We start from the raw sequence: 26,176 nt of genomic DNA, 5'->3' as shown, positions 1-26,176 counted from the left end.
AAAAAAAAAAAAAAAAAAAAATAGAAAGCACTTCTACTTCTGATTTGTAAACTTTTTAAAGTCAAAACTTTAAAAAAGTTACAGCAAAAATGGGTAATATTTTAATCATATCTTCAGTATTTTTGTGTTACGTTGTGGCTATTTTAAATAGAAGGGAAGCAATCAAATTGCTTACAATTCCCCGCCAACTACCGAGGGGCTGATAGAAGCAGAAGCAAGTATAATACAGCAGACTGTACAACTCTAAAGCTCTACACTCCAACAAATGTCCCTGTCCTCGGCTGAGAGGTTCCAGTCCCTAGCGAGGAGCCTCCGCCACCGCGCTCAGATCCTTTTCAGCTTGTTCCACGGATGAGGTAGCCTCAGATGTCAACTCATCCTCAGGCTTTATGCCTGAGGGTTCAGACTCTCCTTTAGGAAGTTCTGAAACAACGTCTGCGTCTTCCATTTTGCCGCTATGAGATTCGTGGTTTTTGTCACCATCTGCCCTGTCTGTCACCTCGGGTTTTTCCTTTCCTCGGTTTTCATCCTTGTCTCTGCGAGACTCCCTATCTCTAGAATCTCTCTCTCTGTCTCGATGTCCACTGGACCGTCTGTTTCTGTCCTCCATGTCCCTGTGCCTATCGCGCTCGGGGCTCCTTCTCCCCCATTCTCTCCTGTCACGATTACCAAGCCGCTCGTGATCTCGGTCGTCGCTGCGGTTGCCGTAGCGCTCGCGGTCGTTTTCTACCCGATTGCCAAAAGATCTCCTTCCGAACCTCTCCTGGTCTCTGTTAGGCGTGAACGTCTGCCTGTCGTTCCTGAACTGCCTCCCGTCTCTGTTCTCCTCGGGTCCGCTGGGCCCTCCGCTTCCCGGCATCCCGCCAGGCCTCACAAAGTGGCCCGGAGGAGGGAAGGGGGTTTTCATTCCATGGGGAGGAGGCATCCCGAAGCCCCCCGGGCCCGGTGGGGGCCCTCTGTGCATCATGTGTGGCGGCATGTGTCGCGGCGGCATCATGGGGAACCGCTGCATAGGGGGCGGTGGCATTCCTGGAGGTCGCTGCAGCGGTATCAAGCCCGGCCGGGCACCCAGGAGGCCGGTGGATGGAGTCTGCAAGCCAACAACGGGGGCCGGAGGGGGCGGCGCGACTCCTTGGGTGCCTGAAGCAAAGAAACAGAAGCGTAAGTTAGAATAAAGTAACGTCGTTTTAAAAACATTCAGAAAGTCTCATGAAATGAGTAACACAGAAATGGCGTGGGAGAGCCGGCCGCAACGTGTCTCATGACGGTTTGCACGCTGTCCAGAGAGCTCTGTCCTTCAGCAGAAGTTTCTTTTGTGCTACAAATAATGACTGTTGAGACAGCAGCTATTTGCTTCTCCTCACGGCTGCACCGTCTGCAGGTCTGAGTGCCTCAACTCCAACTCCGTGCCTTGCTTTGGTTAGCCTCCCTCATGTGTTATGCTTCGCAGGCTTCCGCATTACAGGCTTGTGCTACCTCAGCTAGCTCTAGAACCCTTCTCCTCTGTGATAAGCACCATTGAGGCATTCCTGGCTAAAATACCTGAAATTTCAGCTGGGTTATCAACAAGACTTCCAAGCGCAGAAAAGGCAGCAGGCAGCAGTAAGCGATGGGGAGCTAAAGTCAGAGCACTGCTGGGCAAGGAGCTGGGAGCTGTGCAGTTCCATCTACCCTTCCCAAGAAAATCGGTAACACAAGTTTGGTTTTGCAACATAAAACTAAAAGGAAATGCAACAGACAGTTTCTGGATTTTTTTTTTTCCCAACAGTTTTCTATCTTCTGCAGAATCACTGAATGCTTGGGTGGGAAGGGATGGCAAAGATGATGCCATTCCAACCCGCTGCTGTGGGCAGGGCTGCCCCCCACTAGCACCAGATTGGGATAGAATCATAGCATGTGTCCAGTGTCAACTATTCTCCATTTTTCATTCTCCTTCAGGAGTACTGGAGTCTTGGTTTCAGCATGATCTTCCTAAGAGGAAAACGAGGAACCTCTCAAAGGCAGCTGAAACCAACTCAAGGAGCTGTGGCCAAAAGCTGAGGAGTATGAGGGGCAGATGGGTGCTTTGCACCATTAAGTGTGCAGCTCATCGTGCAAGTCCTCTGCGTTCAACCCACACTACTGGCTCATGCCCTCTGTCTTTCACACTGGATCCATCAGCCCCAGGCATTTCTGCTCACAAGGAATTTACCTGCATACCTGAGAGAGCGTATCTATACAGACATTTTTAAAGTAAAACCCAAAATGAAAATGGTTTTATTTCCCCACACATTAATAAAAACGAAATGCAAGAATGCAGCTTCCATGCAAGTTTGTAACTACTGCCTTGGGCAAAACTGAAATGCCAACCAGCCACCTAGATTAACATTGAAATTAAATACTTGGCAGTGTCACACTGAAAACTGCATCTTGTGCACAACAGAGCAGACGTGTGCAGACATCCCACCTTCCAGTCAGACATCACAGCTGATTTATTTAGCATCTGCAGCCCAGCTAAGCCTGAGCTTTCTGCAGAACTAGTGCCCTGCCACCACACCACTTCTCACACTAAGGACGTGTCTGAAGAGAAACCTTTTCATGCATTTCACACTCGTGACAGAAGGAAACTACGTGTCACTGGTGAGTAAACCTCAGGGAGCAAAGGGATGCACGTTCTTCCAGTCCGTGGTGCCACCTTACCTTCCCCTCCAAGCAGCCACTTTTAAGACCCGGCTTGAAAGACGACACTCTTTGAAAGCAATGATCCACCAGCAACAGCTTGCTTTTTTTTCTGAGGTTTTTTTTTTTTACTTTTCAAGATAAGCAGCCCCTTCCCCCTCAGTTTAAAACTAAGGCAACCTGCCGTCTTGTCTGAGCTCCTCCTAGACTGAGTCCCACACATCTGGCAAGACAGACACATGGCTAATGGTGCCTTCCAAGAAACTTATTTTGCTGAGTTTTGAGATTTGGGGATGTTTTTAAGTAAATTCTACCACAGAATTTTAAAAATAAGGCAGAAAGAAAGAACTAAGATTTAACGGGCTGAAGAAGATAATAGGCATGTTTCTGCTCTACAGCAGCAGATGAAGTGAGGGCTATGATGCATGAGGCAAGTGAGACAAGCTTTTTCAATTAAACAATACCTGCCATTTCAATCTCCTGGCCAAATTTCTACACAGAAGAACAATGCATGGAAGCAGCACAATGTATCCAAAAAGTCCTTCTCCTTCAATCCGGACTGCATCATTCATGCAGCCGAACGCTTTTTGTTTTCAATAAACCCCCTCACCTTTCCAGGCTGGAGTATACTGCATAAAGCACTGTTAGTTTCTACTTGTGCAAATTAGGCACTAATTAAAAATTTACTCAAAAAAAGCTGTCCAGAAATACCCCCAAGTTAACTGAAAATGTTCAGTAAAATGAGCGGCACAGATCAGGTGCAAGGCCTGAGAAAATTCAGTCTTTTGTTGCTTTACATAAGGAGGGTATGCAAAATGTAAATAGTTTATCAAACCTGAAGAGAAATGCAGCAGCTCTCAGAGAAGCAATTAAGTTATTCAATGACCATCTCATACGTGTGCAAACGAGTGATGGAATTTATCTGCCCCAGCCTCTGTTTCATTTACGAGCTCACGTTTGCAAGCCTTTCTGTAGGCAGCCTGGTCTTCTTGCTTATGGATTTGACCATCCCTCAGCCATCCCTTTTACTGGCTGCCTCCTTTGCTTAAGCTGCCTCAACCATGGCTCTTGTTACAAGACATGGCTTTTAATGCTGGCATACTTCATCTTCAGACCTTATACCTAAATGCTAATTCTGTTCAAATGTGTAAAAATACAGATTGCTCTCACATGTTGGTTTTTTTTCTTTTTTGTGACTTTTACCAGTAATGCATATTTTACCAGCAATGCATAAGGAAAGGCCATGAGCACTTGAAAAGCCTTTAATGTGAAGAACTCCTACAAAAACAACCCCATCTCCAACCACCTGAATGTTCTCACAGATGCCACAAATGCAAGAGCAGCCAACCAGCATCAAGATTGTCCTGCTTTCACTTTACTCATGAAGAACAGCCCAAATGCTACCCCTGTCCTGAAGGAGTGTTTCTATCCACAGAGCTCACAGTAGGAGTCCTTATTGTATTGACAATCAGGTAAAAAGCCAGATTGCTGTGGCACTGTAATCCTGATCATCTTCTCTTCTGGCTGGACACATTCCCTTGTGATAATTACCAGTGTTAAAATGCTAGCATGGGAAAGGAGTGCAGCGTCTCATTAGTAGTGTGGCTTTTTTTTCTTTCTTTAAATTGAACTCTGCTCCGTAAGATGACAGTATCTCACAATTGTTAAATTGCTTCTCATATGTGTTGTTACAGGAAAGCAAGTGACATTTTCTGCATTTAACACCTTGCTTCATATACAACTCTGTCAAGTTGGATAAAAGTACACGAGAACACGAAGTCAAAAGCTTAGGAATCCAGCAGATCATCAAACCAAGGGTTTCAGGATGAGGCTGATGCTTACACTCCGCAGTTCTGCTTGCCACATTAATTCTCCCACCATACTCCAGTAGGCAATGCAGGATGTTAAAACGAAACATCGCATACTATCAGGGAATTCTTAGAAGTACCAAACACAATGTTTTGAGTCTTGTGTCTTTTCCTGATGTTTCATGAAGAACGCTTTAAGAGCAGGTCAAGAACATAAAGAAGCCTAAATATACAAGTCTTAATATTGCTTCACACCCTAAACAGCTTCCTATAGATGCCAACGTTTTTCAGCAATCAGTGCCCATCACTGAAGCCAACAGGAACTTGCCCCTGTTCACTTAAGATGCTTTAAGAAGGAAGCAAGAGCCCAGCTATGTATGTGTATAGTGTTGGTTACCAATGTTAGGATTTCTACCATTCCCATTTTATACAACATAAATACCACAGTCATCCAGGACAAAGGGTCATCAAGGCAAAAATGAATTCCACGAACGGTGCTTGAGAGTTGACGTGCTCCCTTACCTCTGAATTCCCATTCAGTAGTATTAGAAATGCAACATTCATATATATAATTAGCAAGCATGCAGTGTTATGCTTTTAAAATGGGCAAACAAGAAATTTGGAAACATCGGGTTTACCGTTGTTCATAACCTGTACTGGGAAAATGCTTCTACCTCCTCAAGTCCCCACACACACTTTGTAAGAGATAATATTCAGATGAGCTCAGAGAAGACGATACACTGTCCTTTATCATTTAATGCAGACTACAAAAAGACCATGTGGTTACTGGGCAGCAAAACAGCGAGGGAGCAAAGAACTGTATTCAGTGTGCATTAACAGGAAATCAATACCAAGCTCACTGAAAACTATGGTATATTATTTTTTGATAATATGTAATTATCATTATAGAAATTTTGGGAAAGAGAGCATTAGACAAAAACCTACCAACTGCAACATGATGTGTTTAATCAAGATAACAGATCACAATCTGAGTATTTGAAACACAGCATCTGAAACAGCAATTTATTACTGATCCATATTACAGCATTTGCTCAACAGGAAGAACAAGTTGGCAAATCAGAAATGATATCAGGCTGTCACCTTCTGCAGAATGTACATGTAAAAGGAGTCTAAAAATATCTCCTTGCCAGATCATTTTAAAAGTGACACATGAGGACACACTCACAAAGCCAGTAACAATCTGGATAATCTTGTTCCAATCAAGAACAAGAAGCTGTAACAACAGTGAATATGATCAAGGATACAACTAAATCAAAACAACCCGAAGGTCTTTTTTTTGTGTTCGTTTGTTTTAAGAAATAAACACAAAAAAAACCAAAAACAAAAACACCAATGTCCACAAAAGATCACCTCACTGAAGCACAAACACGTCTTTGTCAGAAGTGATGAAAGAATTACATTGGAGGCACAAATGAAATTAGTGGAGGTGAAACAGAATGTAACTTACAATACTAAGAAAGCATATGAAATCTTACAATCATCGATTTGGAATGACTTTGTGACATATCTTCCATATGAAAACCAAACAGATAGATAAGCTTCATTCTGGAGTTACAAAAATTAGAAAAGAGTCTCTGTATTTGTACAGTCTAGTAAAGTATTCTCAAGCAAGGTTACTGAATTTAAATTTGAGAGTCTCTTCAAAGCAATCTTCATTCCTCGAATTCAGCTTTGCTGCGGTAAGTTCTTCTATCCTGCCCAAATATTCGAAGACCATCTCTTCATTCTTCTTGTTAAACTACTCAAGCCCCTTTACCCCTACTTCCCCAAGCAGTCCTCATGACATACTTCATGATGCTGTCAAGCAAATCTTTCTTCCACCTTCTTTGTCTCAGCTTGGAGAGCCCCATCATGGGCATGGTAAGGAGCAGTTAGCAGTTTAAGAGGACTCTGTGAGCAACTAGTCACACGATCAGTCGTATATTCAAATTGCTAAGCCATATGCTTGCAAACACAGGTTTGATTAGTTTGAAGCATGACTCCCTCTCCTGCACTTTCCCCAAGACTTACTGAGGGTGATGCTGTACCTGCCCACTTACTTTGTCCAGGTCATTTGCTTCTGGACTGCACAAGACTGCACACTACAGCTACACATAACTGTCAGGCCTGCCAGTCCTGGGCTCTGGGACTGGGATGCACACGTAGATTGCATCTCACAGCCGTACACATGGTGAACCCTCAGCACACTCCATTTCCCAGGCTTTGATTTCCCTAGGAGCGAAACCCGACGCAGAGCGAAAAGGAAGGAACGACGATGCAGCCTGGCCAGCTCTTGAATTCAGACGACGGGGAGCTCAAGGCTCAAGGGACACTTTGCGATCTGGTCAGCATGCAGAGCAGTAAGCATCACCTCTGCCACTGTTTGCTTCTAGCTCACAGGGAGACTGGACTCCCACATGCAGAGTTACGCTCCGTTATGATGTGAATTGAGGTGGTTTTAACACAAGTGTTTCATTGGTGTTAACTTACTGAAAAGACTCAAAAAAGACTGAAACTAATTTTCTTGTATCATGTATGCGATGGTGACTAGCTCCCCTTAACTCCAAAACGTCAAGATGGAATTCCTTCACCTAGCTCCTTGATTCTCTAACTTCTTAAAATACGACGCTCATTAACACAAAAATGCATTTACTTAAAGAAACACAGATCTCTTAACTATTATCTTGAGTCTACTTTGTAAGTCAGACAATCTCAGAAAAAGAGGAGTTTCTATCTGCCTGTTGATGAGTCCGACTGTTGAGCAGTCACTCCGACCCCATGAATAGCTTTATCCACCTCGACTACTCAGTAAACAGCTAGCAGAAATAAAGCCAAATTCTTCAGTTTCAGATTTATCAAATTCAGCTTCCTTGAGTTTATAAGAATAAAAAAGCTACCACCTGAGTAATGGAGTAATTCATTTACTTCACTCCAATCTTCTTCATAAAATATTTTTGCTCTGTGTACAGAGATACAGCAAACCGCAGACATTGGCTTGGATAAGAAGTTCCAGTTATGTTGTACAAAGACACTGCAAAACTTCAACAATAACTGAAGTTTATTGGTAATGCTGTATTACAACTGCTAAAAATTTATTTTGGTCATTAAGAGGGGAAGATATTTATGTATTTTTATTTCTTAAACAACACCTTTCTGTACTCCATAAATATTCAGCTACTGGTTTGAGATATTCACTTTTTAAAAGAGTGATTTTCAGAGAGAACAGGCACTTCAGATTTTGAAAAATCCCTTTCAAAAGCTCTCATTTGGAGTTTCTAACATGAAGCATCCAAAAATGAAGCATTCCAACAACTGGAAAATGTAGTCTTCAAATGTCTAAGAGCAGTTAAGCACCCAGGGAGACAATTTTTTTTTTTTTTTGCTGTTTTGCAGTATGCACTGCATATTTCTGGACAGAAAAATACTTAAAACTGTATGTCCCATTCACTTGTCAGGCACTTTGTTAGAGATCTAAAATACCAGAAGTATAACAACCTCAGTAGGAAATGTTTTCTGAGTGTATGTATTCTTGACAGTGATACATGAAGGGACACTTCTAAGGTAACAACTTGGAAGAAGGTTTTGAAGTCTACAGAACTACAGGACTGAATAAAACTTGTTCTTTGTTGTTTTTTTTTTTAACCATTTTATTAAAATCATTCATTCCATACATAAAAAGCACACCATACTTTCATAGACTTTAAAAAATACACTAAAAAATACTGTTCTGCTGTAAAGATAAACTTCTAGTAACCTCGATACATGAAATAGTTGAGTCTAAAACTCAGCTCAAATGCCATACAAATGTTTAAGTTTTGTATGTTGTAAAAACCTCCATTTGTTAAAGGAGGCAACATGGCATTCTATCCTCTATTTCTAAGTTAAACGTTATGGCTTTTTTGTTTGTTTATAAAACAAATGTTGACTAATGAAGTTTTACTGCTTCTTGTAAAATCAAATATTTAAAAATATTTAAAAGCCGAAGAGGACATAAATTTCAACAGTTTTAAGAAATCTGCTCTACTTCACCATTAACTGAGACAGCAGCAAAATCAGAATTAAACTATAAATTCAGAGAACAATAGAACAGAAGAATATACACAAAATGAACTTACCAAGAAGCGGAATAGCTTGGGTGACAGGAGCAGGTACATTAGTAGGTGCTACAGGAGGTGGAACGGTCGCGTATATTTTGGAACTATCAGTAGTTTCAGCATTTCCTCTGGATCCAGAAACCACTGTTGGGATGGGATTTCCTACAGATGCATCTTTTGTAGTGTCTTCATTCACTCCAGCTGCTGTAGCTAAGGAAGAACGCAGTGACATATTAAAAAAATAAGTCAGCTTTTCTGCTTGCATGGTAGCTTCCTTCTATCATTGCTTGCTCAGAATTTAAGCACTTACAGTTTGGGATGTTTACTGCTGGAGTGTGAGGAACAGATACTGGAGGAGTTATAGGTGGTGGTGGTCCAGGAGGAAGAAAGCCTATAAGAAACGTATGCATTAAGGCTACACATCATCTACCAACACGTAGCCGTGCTGTTGATATGCCAAATACTATTATTTGGTATATGGTTAAAAGAAATACTGCATATCCCTATGAATGTACCTGGAGGCAAATGCATTGGGTTGAAACCAGGTCGTAAAAACGGAGGTGGTGGTGGTGGTGGCACTCCAGGAGCAAATCCAGGAGGAGGAATTCCTAGAGGCGCTGTGAAAGCAGGTGGCTGGAGTGCACCAACCACAGGAGGACCTGATGGATGTGGTGGAACCTAAGGGAAAAAAAGAAGTGTGTTACCTCGAGACTAAATGCGTTACTCCTTGTTTAGACAAAGACTCTCTGCCATGTTTAACCTGTTCAACAATTTAAGCCATCTCAAATTACCCAGCAAGGTGGATTAAGTAACAGCAGCTGAACTTACAACTCAAAGTATCAACACTGACCTCATTTGCCTCTGTTCTTAAAAAAAAAATAAATTCCCTGTGCTAAATCGTTATTACTGCATGATGACAAGTCATCTAAATATACACTTTACACACTAGCTGAATGTCCCATTCACTTGTCAGGCACTAGCAGAAATTCATTTTACCATCTGGCACAAAGCACTGTTAAACCACGAATGTGAACCAATTAAAAGCCTTCTCTTTTTATTTAGTTTTTTCCATTTTGCTACCTGAATTTGCATACTAGAGTGAATTTTCTTTCCTTAGTCTTTATTTTTAAATTCTGGTAGGTATCAAGCTGTTTCTGAATGAAAACTGTGTTAAATTAAACTGGTTACTAGACTCATAATTACTAATTTACTATAAAAGCTACAGCAAGTGTTTAGAAATCAAAAGGAAAAATCAAAATATGTTTTGTATTTAAAATTTGACTACTGAAGTGAAGGAGAGCTGTGTAGTCCAGTGACCATAACTAACCTGCCTGCATCAAACTTCAGAACTACTACACAAAGGCCCACCCTACCTTACTATCTATGGTGTAAAGGGAAAGCCTATTTTATTTTATTCTTAGAACTGAACAAAGTGGCATTAAAGTGAACTAAGTAAAATGGTCTTAAACCTGAAAAGATGCTTAAAGTTGCCAGGTAACCAACAGCACTTCAAACTTTTGTTCCAACTTCTTCGCTCATGGGAAGTGTCAGGGAGCTGAGGCACGTTACAATTTTTACTATTAGAATTATTAAATCAAATTATTAGAATTATGAGAATTATTATTAGAATTATTAAATCAACTAATTATGAGACTCAAATTCACTGATTATTAGGCTATAATATAGAAGTGTCACTTTTTATTTCTTTTTAATTCTTTAATTTTTAATAATAATTTAATTATTTATCTTTGTTTTACAATAACATTAATTTTAGCCCTGGCCTGAGGTTAAGCTAAACAAACAGGATCTGAGGCACCACTGCACATGGAGACATTGAGACACGGACAGGAGAAAAAGAGTCAGAAAAAAAACTTGAGAGGTTGACAAAAGTTACAGGTGGTCCCATGTGGGACAGTTGGCCGGACTGTGCAGGTGCTTTACAGAGTGTCAGGTGAACAACGGCCAAACAGCACAGAAAACCATAAACTTCTAGGCACCAGGACCATTCAAGGCCAGCACTGAATAGGTAGGCAAGCTCAACCCAGGAATCCCACCATAGGGCTGATACTGCACAGATGAACACTAGTACTGAGTAATCCTGGAGGTGCTTGCATTCAATCGCTGTTAAAGGTTTACAAGATGTACTCCAAAACCAGAATGACTTAAGTGCTGGTAGGTCCTTTTGTTTGTTTGCAGGTGCTCCTGCAGAGAAAAAAAGCTTGAAAAAAATGTATAGACCCTGCAATAGAACTGCTGATTGCACAAATGTGTTTATATAATGTATGCACTTAACTGAAGGAATTGAGCAAGGCAAAGGTAAAACGGGGAATAGGTTAAGTGCTGCCAGCCCTTACACAGTGAAGAACTGAGAAAACTGTATGAATGGCTTCAGAAAGGTAATGAACAGTAAAACTGCGACTGAATGAGAACAGAAGTAACATCAAAGGAAAATCCTTTAGGTAGATACGTGAGGATATTCACACCTAATTACCAAAGCTTAACTGCTCTACTTGTTCCCCTCCCCCTCAAAAAATTTACCCTAAGACATCATTCTACCTAAAATGGCAAAAAGGCAGTAAAAAATTGTGCACAAACATCACTGAGCATGTGAGTATCTAACTTAAAGTTTCTCTGTTGAAGAGATGGAACCAATGGCTAATAAACACAGACAAGGGCTGGTGAACAATTTCATAACAGTAGCCACTAGACAGGAGGAAACAAAAAAAAAAGAGTAAGACAAATTTTGCAGAGGAGACCTTTTACTTGTGGGGAGATAAACACTGGGGGGAAAACACGATATTTTATTAGCAGCATTAGAAACTGGAGTAACTGAGCCCTAGTAGCAGTAACACAAATTGTGCTGCATCTCAACAAACATGTCTCAGGGTTTAGTTTGTGTCCAGACACCACTGTTTTTTAAAACATACCTCTCAGACTGAGAATTGAAGGAAAATCACTGGCCCAGCATGGTCTGCATCCATGCTCCAAGACAAATATCTGTTTAAGAGCACCTGTATCTCCATTGGGAAGACCGGCAAGGAGCAGCCTGCCAGTTTCTATGTAAAGGATATACAATGGAGGAGCTGACCAAAATCCATCTCGTTGTAGGGAGGGAAAGTATGTGGTACTTGGTAGCGTACCAGGAAATAAGGGATGTACGGACATTTTGGATTGTGGTTTCTCATTAAGCAAAGAAAATGGATTCTGGGCTGGACTGGGAAACTCACAGTAAGGGCAATCACAGTAAACTTCAGTTTATCGCCCTAGCAAAGTCTGAGCCATTCTTCACTGTAACAGAGTGACAGTTTTGGTAGGGTATCAGAAGCTTTGCTAAGAAAATGGAACACCAGTAAAACTCGTAATTGTATGTGTAACACAACTGGCATCACAAGTGCTATTAACTAACACAAGTCTCTCTCTTGGCTATTGAGAGTAGAACTCACCTTCAACGCTGCAATCTGACTTAAAAATAAACAAGGACCTACCCTCAGAGCTGATCACTGAGGTGGATTACTCAGGAGTGGGACCAGGTTCAGCAACACCTCAGAGATCTGAATCTACAGGCAAGAAAAGGGCTCATGCCAGTGGCACAGCACAACACAACAAAATTCCATCTATCCAACAACCCAGGATATTGTAGCCAAAGAGTGCTGTGTGGGCTATCAGGCCAAAGAACTACACTTACCTATGGAGGCTAGCACTTGTAAAAGATATCACAGGTTTTAAGCACCTTACTACTATGTACATTAATGGGTTTCACTTATATTGACAGCAGGAAGCCAGTCTGCAGGCAGCCACACCACTCACAGGCAACACCCAGTGGAGCAGGGCTTCTACGTGCACAGCCCACGCACAGGAGGCCTATTTAGGTTCTAGCAGAGAAAAGAGTAATGAAGTTCCTTCAGATCTCAACTATTTAGTGGGACAATGTTAGGGCTGCAGACAGAGCACAGAGCTGCTAACCAGGCTCTAGCCTCAAGATGAGCTCAATGTCCAGGATGTAAGATACTACTGGATAGCACGAGAAGCTGCTGGACACAACAGATAACAGCATGAGAAGCTGGCAAAAGTTACAAACAGTACCATAAGGAATGGCTGGACATGACAGCTGGTTAGCAGGGTACTTCATAAATAACAACCATGCTTCACAATCAGAAAGAACTATCTTAGAGAGAACAGGCTTTTTGGCAAGGCCAGTGTTGCATAAGGAACAATTTCCTTGAGTAGCATAAAGGATTTAGTATTAGGTAATGGCATCAAGTTGCAGATCTGCATCTATAACATGTAGACCAGGGACCAACACGGACAATCAATTAGCCTACAGTACTTGCAAGCCTGGAACAGAGAAAAAGAGGGATGACTATAACAAAAAAAGAGGATTAAGAAGTGAGAAATGGGAGGACAACGTGTGGGAATCGTGCAGTCTAATTGTTTGGGCATATCTGTCAGGCAGCCCTACTCTTTGTTACCACAGCCCAAAATAAGACAATGCATCAAACCTGTTCTGACATAACAAAGGTATCAAAATCTGCTTTTCTGATCAGAGGAACAAAGGTGGACTGGGTGCTTTTCCTGCTAAAAAGAGTGCAACCTAACAGACCAATTGAGCATGTGGGTATCACTGTGCTGATGTGCATTTCCAGAAACAGCAGCTAACCAACATTCTTAAAAGCCTCCTCACATCTTGAAGTCCTAAACATGTTACTTTTACCACTAACACCACGACTATCATCACAGCTGAACTTAAGTAGTAAGTTTTTGAAGCTGTTTACAAACTAATAAACTGATTTTATGGTGTGCCAGAAAAGACCAATGATTTTTACAGTATAATACAGCCTGAAATCAAAGCAAATCCAGAGGTGAAGGCCAAACACAGTTCTTCAATCCTAGCCTGAATTTGTAAAGGTGCAAGCACCTTTGCCATAGTAAAGAACACTGAAGCCTGTGATATGTAGATGAACTGCCTTGACGCACTTATATTCTAGAACTGGTTGACTTTTTTTTTTTACACTTCCTTTTTCAGCATAGGTTTAAGGGAAATAAAAGTACAAAAAAAAAACCAAAACAGTAATATCTGATACAGTTAATTCTAATTAAAGCCAATTACAGCTAATGGCTATTAAATCTTTCTGAAAAACAAGATTTAACTAATGCATTTATTTGCTAAGAATGTTTGGAGCATTTAAGAAATTCTGTGTCAAAATGAACACAGAACTCAACATACTATGTTCTCAAATCAAGTAAACTGATAAATTATACACATTTTCAACAACATGAGTTCTTGGTCTTCTCTGAGTGTCTGCCATGTTATAGTCCATGACATTTCTCAAGATTTAAAGTAGTTTTATTCTAACTTCCTCCCATTTGGAAAAAAGTACACTACCATCTTAACAGTGACAGGAAGTAAGCTACTATTACAAAACTAGCAACACTCTTCTGTCAGTAAGTAAAGCTAAAAGAAATAGATTGCAAAGCACTTACGGGAATAATTGTTACTACTTAAACTAGTGGTAAGAACAGCGTTCTTTTTACAAATGAATATTAATTTTGATTTAAGAATCACTGTAACAACAAAGGCAGAATGTAAAATTTTTCACATGGAGATCCTAAGGGCTGTTCAAAGAGAGCATACACAATATGAACAAATACTACAGCAATATGCTATTTTAGATCTGTAGCTGAGTTAAATCAGTAGTAAGGAAAAGTAATTTGGAGAACACACAAAAAATTAATGCAATCATAAAAGAGTGGATACACTTCATCCTATTAATAAAAATAAACTGATGTAATAATTCATTTAGATTGCAACAATAAGTATCAGAAGCACAGTCCTACAATACTTCGAAGACGTATTTGACAGACACACACATGCTCTTGTCTACATTAGTATTAAGGCAACAGTGTGGTTTTGGAGCAAGTTCTCCACCATTCCCACCAAGCACGTGCTGATTCAGTTCCCAGTGCTGTCCTGGTACATGGCAAACTACATCCTTCTTCAAGAAAACCAAACAGACTCCCTGCTCCTGCTGGGCACAAAATACAATCCAAACCTTAATGGATTTTATGGTTTTCAAGTCTTCCATTCCCACTGCAACTCGGCATAAAAGGAATGTTCTACTAGACTGTATTGCTCCTCTAAGTAAAACGACACAAGGATTGCTTTTAAGCAGACACAACAAGACCCACACAGAAAAGATGATCTAATTATAATTCACCATATTTTCCCCCTTTTATTAACGTATGTATTGCCACACTGAGTAACTTTTGTAAAGTTTTTGTTATCTACAGTAAATGAGAAGCAAGTCTCACCTGCGGAGGAGGTACTGTAATTGGTGCAGGCATGGGAACAGGAATTGGAACAGGTAAAGCTTTAGGGATAGGTGACACTGGTTCATTATGCGCAGCTTCTGCACCACCATTCTGAGCTACTTCATTTTCAGCCTTCTTGGGAATCCCCTTCCACTCTATACAGAAAAGGAAACCAACAACATATACGTATCAGTTCTGAAAAAGCTGGCAAGTAGTCAAATATTACTGTGTAAAATCCATATGCTTTGTGATGTTTACAGAGATGACCTAACTAAAACAATTTCTCAGAAAACGAGAAGAGTTATGAAACACTGAGCTATGAGACATTTTAACACATTCCTAAGAATAAAGCATTTTTGAGCACAATTACAGCAAATCACTGAAAAATGGCAATTAAATTTATTCGTTTTATTAGTTATTGTATCTCACAGCTCCTTGCACTGTCAGCATTCACACATTCTGACACATTAATAAAAAAAACAGGCTGTTTTGGGCCACTTGCTTGTCAGAGCTTCTTGGGAAAAGACAGCAAAGCAGACAAAATGGACTGGAGAACAGGCATTGTGGGAAAGAGAACACTCAAACACCTGAGGTTATGTTTAACATCAGTCAGACTTCAATTTAAAAAATAACTCACGCCTGTTTATCATGAAAGCATATTACTATTAAAAGTAGTAACTATCTAAATTAGGGCTTATTTGACAGAATGACAAAAGCCTGAAGTAACATTTCAGTAGTGAGATAACACACCACACAATGGTTGCACTGTTAAGACCAACACAGTGGTCTAGAGCAAGAAAGAAGCCTAAGGCAACTTCAGTGTATTTTTTTAAAGTATTGCTTTCACTTAATTCTACTTTTAGAAATCACAACAGCCAGCAGGCTAGCAATTCTGTGCTGATTTTAAACACGTCACTGATTGAAGTTGCTGATACTGAACAGGTAATTTTCTTAATACAATCAGAGAAGCCCAGTATTTTCACTGCTTACAACAAAACAAGAGTTCCGTTTAGGTCAAGATGAATACAAGACTCACTAATAGAATTGATCCTGAGCATGAAAACAAAAGGCACTTTTTAATGGAAATCATAAAGCTGCTGTCAGATCAGTTCCTATAGTTGTTCTCCAAAGACAAGCTCCTTTGCTACAGGTAGCTCACACAAACCAGAGGGGAACCAGGCTCTGGGACTGATGAGCACTTCCAACATCAACTACCATCAGTGGCAAGGTGCAAGCAGCTCATTGCTTGTCTGGTGTCCAAGTGCAACTTTAGCTCAGCCTCTGGTAATCCAACTGTTTAACCCCTGATGGGAACTGTTATTAATTGCTTGTAAACTGTCTCTCATCTATGGTTTGTACATCCTGCACTTCTCAGCCATTTCAAGCACTTTATATGCACCTCAGAGTCTGAAAAGTCAGCCATACCAATTTCACTGCATCAGTACGAAGGACAACTTTTTAAAAAGCACTTAAAAAGGTAGCAATACTTCACCTGGACTAAGAGTTTCATTGTCCAACATTCCGCCTTCACAGAAGCTTTCAAGATCTTCAGGCTTCACTTTGTCCCATGGTATGTAAGTAACACCTAATTCTACATCCCAATACTGCTTGTAATCTGGCTTTATTCCTTTATTCAAAGCCCACGCAATCTTGAGGAAAAAATACATGCAGTTAGTAACGTTGTTGTTTTAATGGTTTAAATTATCAGTTATGACAGAATAGCACATCCAGAAAAAGGCCACAAAAGCAAACAAGTCTATTCTAACTGAAACAGCAGGAAAAACACTCTGAAAATAGAAGGTTTTTTTTCCTTAAGGCACAACTAGTTCTTATGTCTCTGCTTGAATCTGGCACCCGATTTGCAAACACATATACAGGCAGTTTTTTCTAATGGTCCCCATTCATTATAATTAATTTTATTTCCCTTCAGGGGACAGTGTCACTCTCAAATATGATGTTTCACAAAAGGAAACAGCTGACTAATGAGTGTGTTCTTCCTTAATTATTAGTACTCTTTGTAGGATTGTAACTGTGTTTAATTATAGATAAGGCTATTAAGCAGCAGCAAGAAAACCATAGTTGCAGTCCACCAGAATGACCAGAAGACAACCATTTACACAGCTGCATCAGTTACACAATTACTGGCAGTTTTTCAGAGAAACTGATACAAGTTCTTTTAATCACATGACAGAACAGGAAGAATACATATTAATAAAGTGGTTCATTCACATAAATTTGTAGAATAGCACATCCAGACGATATAGAAGTCCAGAATACCAACAAATCTTAAATAGATAAAGAAGAATTACAGTAATTACAACAGCTTGACATTATCTAAGAAGTACCTTTATAGATTTTTGATTGACTTTGAAGTTGCCTCTGCTCAATTTTTGTAGGGCACGATAAGCATCTTGTCTGTGAACCATTACAATATAGGCACATCCTCTCGGTGGTATCATCTGTTTGTATTTTAAGAAAAAAAATGTGTTAACAGTAACCAGGCAGCAACATACAAGTGTTAAATTACAGAAAACTGGAACACAAACTGGTGTTACAAAAAGGACTACTAGGTATGAATGAGAATGTTAGTTTAAGAGGCTAAAACAGCCAGCATCTTCTTCCAGAAATAAATGCTAATAAAGGTGAGAACATGGACTCCTACAGCATATTTAATCCTTAAAATTTTCCAACAGCACTCATGGAAGCACTGTGGCCTCAGAATTAATCTGTTGGAAGAAACAAGAAAAGATAATACCTCTGCTTTATTCCAAATACCACAGATTGCCATCTGTACCTTCACACTGTTTTATCTGCAGTTTTATAATCATTCTGATTATGTACAAAAAATTTGAGGAAAAAAAGAGCTTTGATTATGTTTTACAAAATTTGAGAATAGCAAGAAAATCAGACACATATTCTGTTTAAATAAAATACCACAATCATATATATGTATATATGTGTGTGTGTGTGTATATAGATCCTTAATACAGCCATATAATAGTAGCTTTCTATGCTTATGTCTAAAATGACAAAAGAGAACAGACAAGGAACTCAATGACCCTTTCTTATTCCATTCCCTCTAGAAAAAGGGCAAGTGTTATGAAGACAGGACTTTTCACTATCCCAAAGGCATTTTTAATAACCCAAATAGCAAGCAACTTCCTTTTTTCCTTTCCAAATCAGAGGACAAATGAATTGATTTTTCACATTAGAAAATGCCATGTAATGTATTACAAATAAAGCTAACTTGAAACAGTCTGAAAAGCGTTTTTGAAGCTTAGGCTTGCACTGAACCATTTATACTTACATTTATTGATTCTATTGGGCCAAACTCCTCCAAGAGACTTCCAACATCCTGCTGTGTAGTCCTTTTGTCAAGCTGTCCTACCCAAAGCGTAGTACTACAAACTACAATCAAAAGAGGTAACAAAGACTGTAAGAGTGCTTGTAAATACAGATTCCACAAGACAAAATGTCAAAACAGCTGTGTTAAAATAGTCAGTTATGCCATCCAAAGGTGAAAAGCATGCTGCTATAGGATAGTATCTTTAGGAGTATTTGAAAGGCCTCTTTCTCTGCCTGCCCAAAGCTGAATTAGCCATGGTACCAAAACCACTGTTAGGACGCACACAGAAGCTGTCCACTTAGCCTTTATTAAGATGACTTGCAAATTCTGATGAGCGTAAGCTCTGCAAATAATTATAACAAGGAAAAATATGCTCTGTTGCTAAGACTGCTCCATGAAATATCCTCACACCTGCAATGAATACTTTACAACAAGGTAACTCACCCTGTTTAGCATGAAATTCAAGCTTTGGACCAGCATCCCAGGTTAAGGATAGCACTTAATAGCAAAGCGATAGCTGTTTACAGTGACACACTCTCAGCTGTGACAGAATGCTGTGACAAACTACCTCAAGTAGCAGACTTTTTACCCTCTTTAGCAACCAACTCATTATTGTATCTCTTAATGCTTAAAAAAATTAACCAACAGAAGCTGCCTACCCAGCCCCTGGAGAAAAGCAAGAAGCATGCTTATTTTGCTTCATTCTTCAAGGTAGTAAAGCAGCAGTTTCTACAGCAACATTCTCACCTACTCACCTACGTTTTCTCCCTACGCGATACAAAATTGTCACATAATGCTTTTTAGGATAGCAATCTGGGAGAGGTGTTGGCAAAACCATATCTTACACCACTGCCATTAAATCCTTTAAAATCATACCTATTAACTCTTTGTGGTACTTTAAAATTAACGTTACTGTCATACACAAGGTTTTGACTAGTTAAAGATTCTTATCTTGTGTCATTTTTACATCAAAAAGAACAATTCTATTTGATGCCCTCAAGAATATCCATCTGTTACTTGCATCTGGTGACAGTATGAGGGGAAATGACCTTAAGTTGCACCAGGGTAAGTGTAAGTTGAATACCAGGAAACACTTCTTTACAGAAAAGGTTTTAAGCACTGGAACAGGCTCCCCAGGGAGGTGGTTCATCACCATCCCTGAGTATGTTTAAAAACCGTTTGGATGTGGTGCTCAGGTACATGATTGAGCAGAGGGCTGTTAGAGTTAGGGAAGTATAGTTATGTCGTGGTTGGACTTGATCTCTAAGGTCTTTTCCAACCTGAGTGATTCTATGATCTGGCCAGGGAGCCAAGAGAGAGAACCTGAGATACGTTTCTTAGCATCTTTGTTGAGCTGACTCTGGTACGTTTTTGGGGAAGATGTATATGGAATGGTCAACACTAAATTAAACAAGTCCAAGTAGAATAGCTTCTTCAGCCATTTGGAATTTTTCTACAATAACTATGTTGGTCCTGCTGGTATTCCATTTTACATAGGCACAGTATCAACTACAGGATCTTCAACTTTACAGAGTTCTAAAATTCAGTAAAGAAAATACTGGACACACATGAAAAAAAAAATCCATGCGTGAACCACGAAGATCTCAAGCATCTGAAAAGGGGTACCAGCAGAATTCTCAAGGTTACAGCAACAACAAAGCAGAAAAGGTGAACTTACCACTAACAGTTTCTGATTTGATCTGAGGAAGGCCTTTTGACCTGCGTTCTCTCTCCCTCTCGCGTTCACGTCTTTCTTGCGATCGAGACTTAGGAGAGTGCCGGCGTCTGTCCCTGGATCGTGACCGAGAGCGACGATGACGTGACCTTCGAGAGCGGGAGCCGGACCTCGAACGTCTCCTTTTAGGTGACCTAGTTTAAACCAGAAACAACTTAACGTTCAGTCTTTCTGACCCAGACCTTTATAGACGGATAACTACTTCAGATATCAATTTAAATAACCAGGCATGCGTTCAGTCATGTACCAGAGCCAGATTTGCTGCGACGGAAAATACTGGCCCTGTGACAGGCAAGATCCAGGAGCAGACAGAATCACTCTCTTCATAAGAAAAACATCTTCAGAGCACAGACAAGACTGAAACCACATTCTGCTTCCCTTCTACTTAGGAAGTAAGAAGTTACCCTCCACTGATAGAAGAACACTGTATAGATACTCCATTTCCCTTGGAAGGTAGATGGATTTCAGATGTCTGCAAGTCTTAAGAGTCACTAATCTGCTTCCCTACACGGAAGTACAAGCAATATTAAGCTGTACTTATACATGGGACTTCCCTGAGAGGCATTAAGTAGGAAAGGTCTTCTTTGTTCTTAATGCCTTTCCAGAAGGGGAAAGAAGAAGGCCCTTAAAACCCTCAAGGGCTTTGCCTCTACCAAGGAATTTCACAAGTGCTGGCCATGCATGGAAACAAACACAGTAATTTCTTTTCAGTAAAAGTTAAAAGTGAAACTAAGTCAAAAAGGGATTCTGTTGCTAAATGTCTTTTGGCATTTGCTGACAGAATCCAACCAACACAGTAAATAGGCAGTTCCAAGAAGTAGCCCCAAAAGTAAGCATGCTGAGTAGGGCGCTCACAAAGCCAGTACAAAGTACAGGTAACAAGACTTCAAGTTCTGTGGCACTGAAAATGAACTCCAGCAACACTTTGAGGAATTAACTTGCCTCCAAGCTGTTTGTTGTTGTCTCAAGAAATTCCAACCCCACATAGCAGATGTGGCAGCACAGAAACAGATTCTCTGAGCTCCCACCAGCCTAGCTCTTCTCAGAATGCATAAAGCACTTTCACATTTTTGGACACAAGAACTTACGTTCCTTATGTAAAAATCTAATACATAATATACAATCTCACAAAATTGACAGAAGTTCTACTATTTTACCTTGATGCAGATCTAGACCTTGACTTTCTGTTGTCAGAAACATGCCGTTTTCTTTCTTGAATAGGTTGCTGTTCCACTTCCATGTTCTAAAATATTAAGTTTGACTGGTGTTAGGGGTGAGTATTTTATTTCATTTTGTGCCTAGGCTGAGACATGTAAGAGCATTAAAATTATATCAAATAGTCACATACGTGAAATTAAAACATAATACAATTCATCTCAGAACCTTCATCGCTAGTATAGTCACCAACAGACAGAAAAACTGATAGTAAATTAATTTAACAGGATCACTGTGAAAACAATAGTAAAAATAATTAGGGAAAACTTCACATCTTCAACGTGTAAATTGTTTTTTTCCACATTTTTGTTGATTTCAGTACTGTACAGATGCCCAAAGAATATAATAATGTCAGCCAGCTATTCCTGCTTTACATTCAAATTTACAAGCAATTTAACATCTGCTGGAAGGCTTTTCTCCTAGATGTTACAGAAGAGTACTTTAAGCCATATATAGCATATTGTAAGCAAATAATAATAAATATACGTTTGAAGACTAAAGCAATAAAGACACCAAAACAATACATAAAATGCAAGAACAAGCTTAAAATGCATATGTATAAAGAAAAAAAACACCTCAACACAGCTTTTTCTTCCTACCCTAAGTCCTCTATTGCTTCCCATTCCAAAACATACTGCATCCTGCCTAAACTTTAAATAGTCTTCATGATACAAGCTTGGCAGGGAACATCTTAAAAAGTAACCTGGTAATCTCTTAGAATTTATTGAATCAACACACTTCAAGACTAACAAGCTGTGACGATTATCTTGAGAACCATCCCTTTACTCCAAGTGATAAGCAAGAATTACTGATAGAACTTGCTGCGTCACAAGTCACCACAGAAATACAGCTTGGTATTATTTCATTTTGAAATCTTCCAGCAGTATGCTCCCTAATCTTCAAAACAGGAGAGGCGTATCCAGATACTTTGAATTTATTTACTAGAACTTTCAGAGTTCTAAGTTCATTTTCTCTCTTTGAGAGATCTACAGGGTCCTTAAAGATTATATTTTTCAAATTGTTTCTCTCCCAAATGGGACTGCACTGTTAGAACTCCTGAAGCATGAACAGGAAAAAAAGAAATGAGGAGAAGCAAGAAGACAGCTGAGAAAATGCAAACCCAAATCTGTCGCAGAGAAACATACAGTATACACATGCTGTTTCTGCTAGATCCCTGAAATACTAAACTCATTATGTAGCACTACTGCTATCCAATCTTCTCTCAGATAAGCAACCCTCACAGCCATCTCTAGCCATAGTTATCATGAAATCTCCTCTACCTAACATGGGTAAGGACAAGTATTACAGCACAGTAAGTTAAGAACTTCTTTATTGCAAAGGGTTCTCACCTGCTGATGTGTTTTTTGCATGTGCGATTCACTCTGCACTGGGAAAGGAGTCTGAAAAGTTTGCTGCACAGGAGCTGTTGGTGGAATCACAGGCTGAGCCATGGGTGGAAACTGGGGGGTAGGAAGGAGACCAAAACCTGGCATTTGTCCATTAGGAGGAAGTGGGACCTTGGAAGAACAAAATACACAAAAACCTCCAATTAGGAAAAAATCATATTAGCTTTTCTAGTCTGCTAGAAGTAAAACTGTCTCTATGCTCTGAAGTCACAATGGAAGACCAGAAGCCAGAGAAAGATGAAGTAGGTCAAGCAATTGTATATATTTTAAAATACATATTTATCAAATTCTCCAAAGCTTGATTAGAACAGACAACAAAATTATCTTCTCCCAAAACAGGTGGAAGATTAAGTCACATTCACTTCTCACTAACAGAAACATGACTTCTTTGCCCCTTCATCAAAAGAAGTGACAAAACACAAGACGTAGCAGATGAAGAAGCAACTAAAAAAACCCGTAAGTTACCTGATGGCGCATTGGATCCTGTTGCATTCCCATCATCCGCTGTTGAAAAGGATCCATATTTGGGAGTTGAGGAAATACTGGCTGTTGTATACCTTCTCCAGCAAATCCACTAAAAACAACAATATTCTGGTGAGACAAGTCAGGAGAATACAGACTTCTTTGTTTTTCTTTCACATATTTCTATGTACATTTACACGTTACTGCTTTAAACTTTGACAGAAAAACTATTATCACAGAACTGCTCAGGTTGGAAAACATCTTAAAGATCATGAAGCCCAACCACAACTTAACCACATTACCCTAACTAATGCTCACTATTTTCACCTTAAAAAGCGAGAACAAAACCAACAAGAAGAATAAAAACTGTCTTCCTTTTCTCTACTATAAGAACATCCCTGCAACGTCTAAGGAAATGCTACATAGCAGTTAGCTGTTAGCTTCTTTCTTCCCCTGTGCTTATACGGTCTTACTAAAACCCTCAGATTACATAAATTTTTTGTTATGCTTGTCTGCTTTAGGTTAATTATCCTCTTCTCTAATTTGTGTGGGTGCAGCAGATAGCGGCCATACTTCCACTGGAAAAAAAATTTCGTTTGCACGGAATTTAGGGCAGAGGAGACAGGGATATGTATACTATACAATGATCAGAGTGATGCCATCCACCTCCTGATTCAACACACAGAATGGACAGTGCTCAGGGGATTAACGAGGTACGTGCAGTTAATTCAACCTATTTACAGAATACAGTTTGTGTAGGAAGATAAAGAAAGCTAATGGTGATGTAAAATGGAACTCCGTTGTATTTTAAAACACGGGCACCACATAATTGTTATACGTGATCCTGGACAGATCATATAGAATACTTCTGATTTTGTGTGCCCAAAATGAGACTATTGGAATCCAGTTTTCAGAAGCATCTTACACAGCTATAAGGTAATAAGTGCAGAAGCTTAAAAGTGCTACAAACAGAATACAAACATGCCAAAAAGCCTAGCCTAATGGCCTGTAGATTAGGTATACACAAGTAGTGGGCATTTGACCTACCTCGTATTTCTGTAGAACAGAGTTCCCATCTGTATTATAGGGAAAATTCTGCCAACTTACTCAAAAGGCATTTTAATTAACTAACATATATAACACTGAAGTGCTTAAAGTGATAAACACAGTAAAAAAAACTAACGACCAAGTTAGTGATCCTGTTCTTCAGGGCAGGGTTTTGTTGGCATATACAGAAAGAAAAACACGAGGCCACACAACGAAGCAGGGGAAAGAAGAAATATTGACTAACCCAGGTATTGAGCACCATCCAGCCTGTGCACTGAATGAGAGAGAGGTCCTGTGGGAAAAACTAGTATGTGATCATGTAATTCAAGACTTCACCAAAATGCACATCAAAAGAGAAGAAGGAGCCTGAGTTAGTTTGCATCTTCGCTATCTTAAAGCTGCAAAGCCAAACTTTTTTTTTTTTTTTTTTAGAAGTTAATACATAACATTAGAATAGCTTTTTTTCCCCCAGGCAGCCAAGCAATTCAGCTCATTACTAACAATGTCCTGACACACTCAGTTGTGCAAGAAAACCAGAAAACTCATCCTGAAACCAAGACTGAGCTTTTTTCTACTAAACACATTCCTCAATCAATGATGCCACATGCCAAATCCACAATGAATCACCAAAGTAAAGAACAGAAAACATTAACAACAATATTTTAACTTTTGATTGTTAAAAGTGAAGCACTGACAACTTGGAATTTTAGTAAGCTTTGAAAACAAAAGGTATTTTATAACAAATAACTGTTTATTATGACAAAAAAAACTCACAAGGCAGGCTGAGAAACTGAAGGAGAAGGAGCTGAATCTTCTTTCTTTGAGTCTTCCACTGCTTCTGGCTCATCGTCATAGTCAAACCGATCTAGCAGCTTCTAAAAGAATTTATACCGAGACAGGTATTTTTTTCAACAGTTTACACAACTGGAAAACAAAATGTGCTCAATACTTCCTATACAATTAACTACTCTGGAATTGAAGAGAAGGTTAGAAGCATGACAAAAATATTGAAATTAATTCACTGATCAAAAACAATTTTATTAAGCTTTAGAAAACGCAAAGGCTATGAAAACAAGAGGACAATGCACAACTTGTAGCACTCTCCCTCTAACAAACTGAAGACACTGAGGTATCCACTAAGCAGCCTCCTGCTGAACCAGTGATACTACACACAAGGAACAAATGAAAACTTACTTTGTCAAATGATGTTTTTTGCTCAGGTTGTGGGAAAGCAGCTTTTTGTTCTGGTGGTTGTGATGCTGTAGTTTTTAACTGAGCAGTAATAGCTTGAACCTGAGCCATCACAGTGTTATCTATGACCGGAGACTGAGCTTTTTGAGGCTGCTGAAAAGTCTGAAGAATTTGCTGAAGCTACAGAAAAACATATATAGTGTTAAACATATTTTATATAGCACAAGAAGAATTGTAGGGTATAAATTCTGTATCAAATCAGAATACAGCACAAAATGATCACCACCAGTAACATGAGTGAAAGATGAATTATTTTAAAATGCTTCAGTGACAAAATCTAGCACATCCTGAGATGTGAGTATTCAAGCCTTCCAACAGTGCAACTTTTTAATCACATGTGCAAACATTCAATCTCAACATTTTATATATTAGGCCTAGTTTTTAAACTTCATGACTCTATTAGTTCAGAACTAATTCTTTAGTTATGCATAACTGAATTTTCCTCAAATACCACGATTTCTGGTTAGAAAGATCACACTGTTCAAATACTGACTTAATTCAGGGATGCCTTTTACTTTGCTTGAAATAAGGGCATTCCTGCTACCATTTCCCCAAGTCCCCCCAATTCACATACAAACAGGTTACCTGCTGTCCTTGCGTTGTTTGAAACAACTGAGCTACAGCTGCAAAGGCATCAGAACTGGGCAACTGTGGCATAGTAGGTACTGAATTAGCAGTGACTGGAGGGGGCTCCGAAGCAACCTTTGCTGGAGGGGGTGGTGAACCTACGAGTTCCATTGGAACAGAGAAAGAACTGTGTTACTCCAAAACATTCACTGTACTCTTCATCCACCTCCCCAGAACAACTGCCTATCCACACTAGCTTATTTAAACCAAGAAGCAAG

General features: G+C 39.6%; 1 protein-coding gene across 2 annotated transcripts in view; it reads right to left on the bottom strand.

The window, feature by feature from the left end:
• Positions 1–26,176, bottom strand: part of SCAF4 (SR-related CTD associated factor 4) — a 45,696-nt gene continuing 19,520 nt past the window's right edge. Inside the window, exons 6-21 of one of the 2 annotated variants that reach the window (XM_052674058.1) lie at positions 25,917–26,056; positions 25,275–25,451; positions 24,855–24,955; positions 24,325–24,372; positions 23,037–23,145; positions 22,515–22,682; positions 21,108–21,193; positions 19,894–20,084; positions 18,177–18,277; positions 17,215–17,328; positions 16,362–16,518; positions 14,870–15,024; positions 9,076–9,238; positions 8,871–8,951; positions 8,582–8,770; positions 1–1,140 (exon numbers count right to left, since the gene is read on the bottom strand). In XM_052674058.1, coding sequence (XP_052530018.1) covers positions 299–1,140; positions 8,582–8,770; positions 8,871–8,951; positions 9,076–9,238; positions 14,870–15,024; positions 16,362–16,518; positions 17,215–17,328; positions 18,177–18,277; positions 19,894–20,084; positions 21,108–21,193; positions 22,515–22,682; positions 23,037–23,145; positions 24,325–24,372; positions 24,855–24,955; positions 25,275–25,451; positions 25,917–26,056 — 2,822 coding nt within the window. In that variant the 3' untranslated portion in view covers positions 1–298. The remainder of the gene's footprint in view (positions 1,141–8,581; positions 8,771–8,870; positions 8,952–9,075; positions 9,239–14,869; positions 15,025–16,361; positions 16,519–17,214; positions 17,329–18,176; positions 18,278–19,893; positions 20,085–21,107; positions 21,194–22,514; positions 22,683–23,036; positions 23,146–24,324; positions 24,373–24,854; positions 24,956–25,274; positions 25,452–25,916; positions 26,057–26,176) is intronic. The other variant, XM_052674059.1, reaches the window with a different exon arrangement.

This window comes from Tympanuchus pallidicinctus, unplaced genomic scaffold, assembly GCF_026119805.1.
Source record: "Tympanuchus pallidicinctus isolate F22 unplaced genomic scaffold, pur_lepc_1.0 scaffold14, whole genome shotgun sequence".
Lineage (NCBI taxonomy): Eukaryota > Metazoa > Chordata > Aves > Galliformes > Phasianidae > Tympanuchus > Tympanuchus pallidicinctus.
This window is presented reverse-complemented; position numbering and strand designations above follow the sequence as displayed.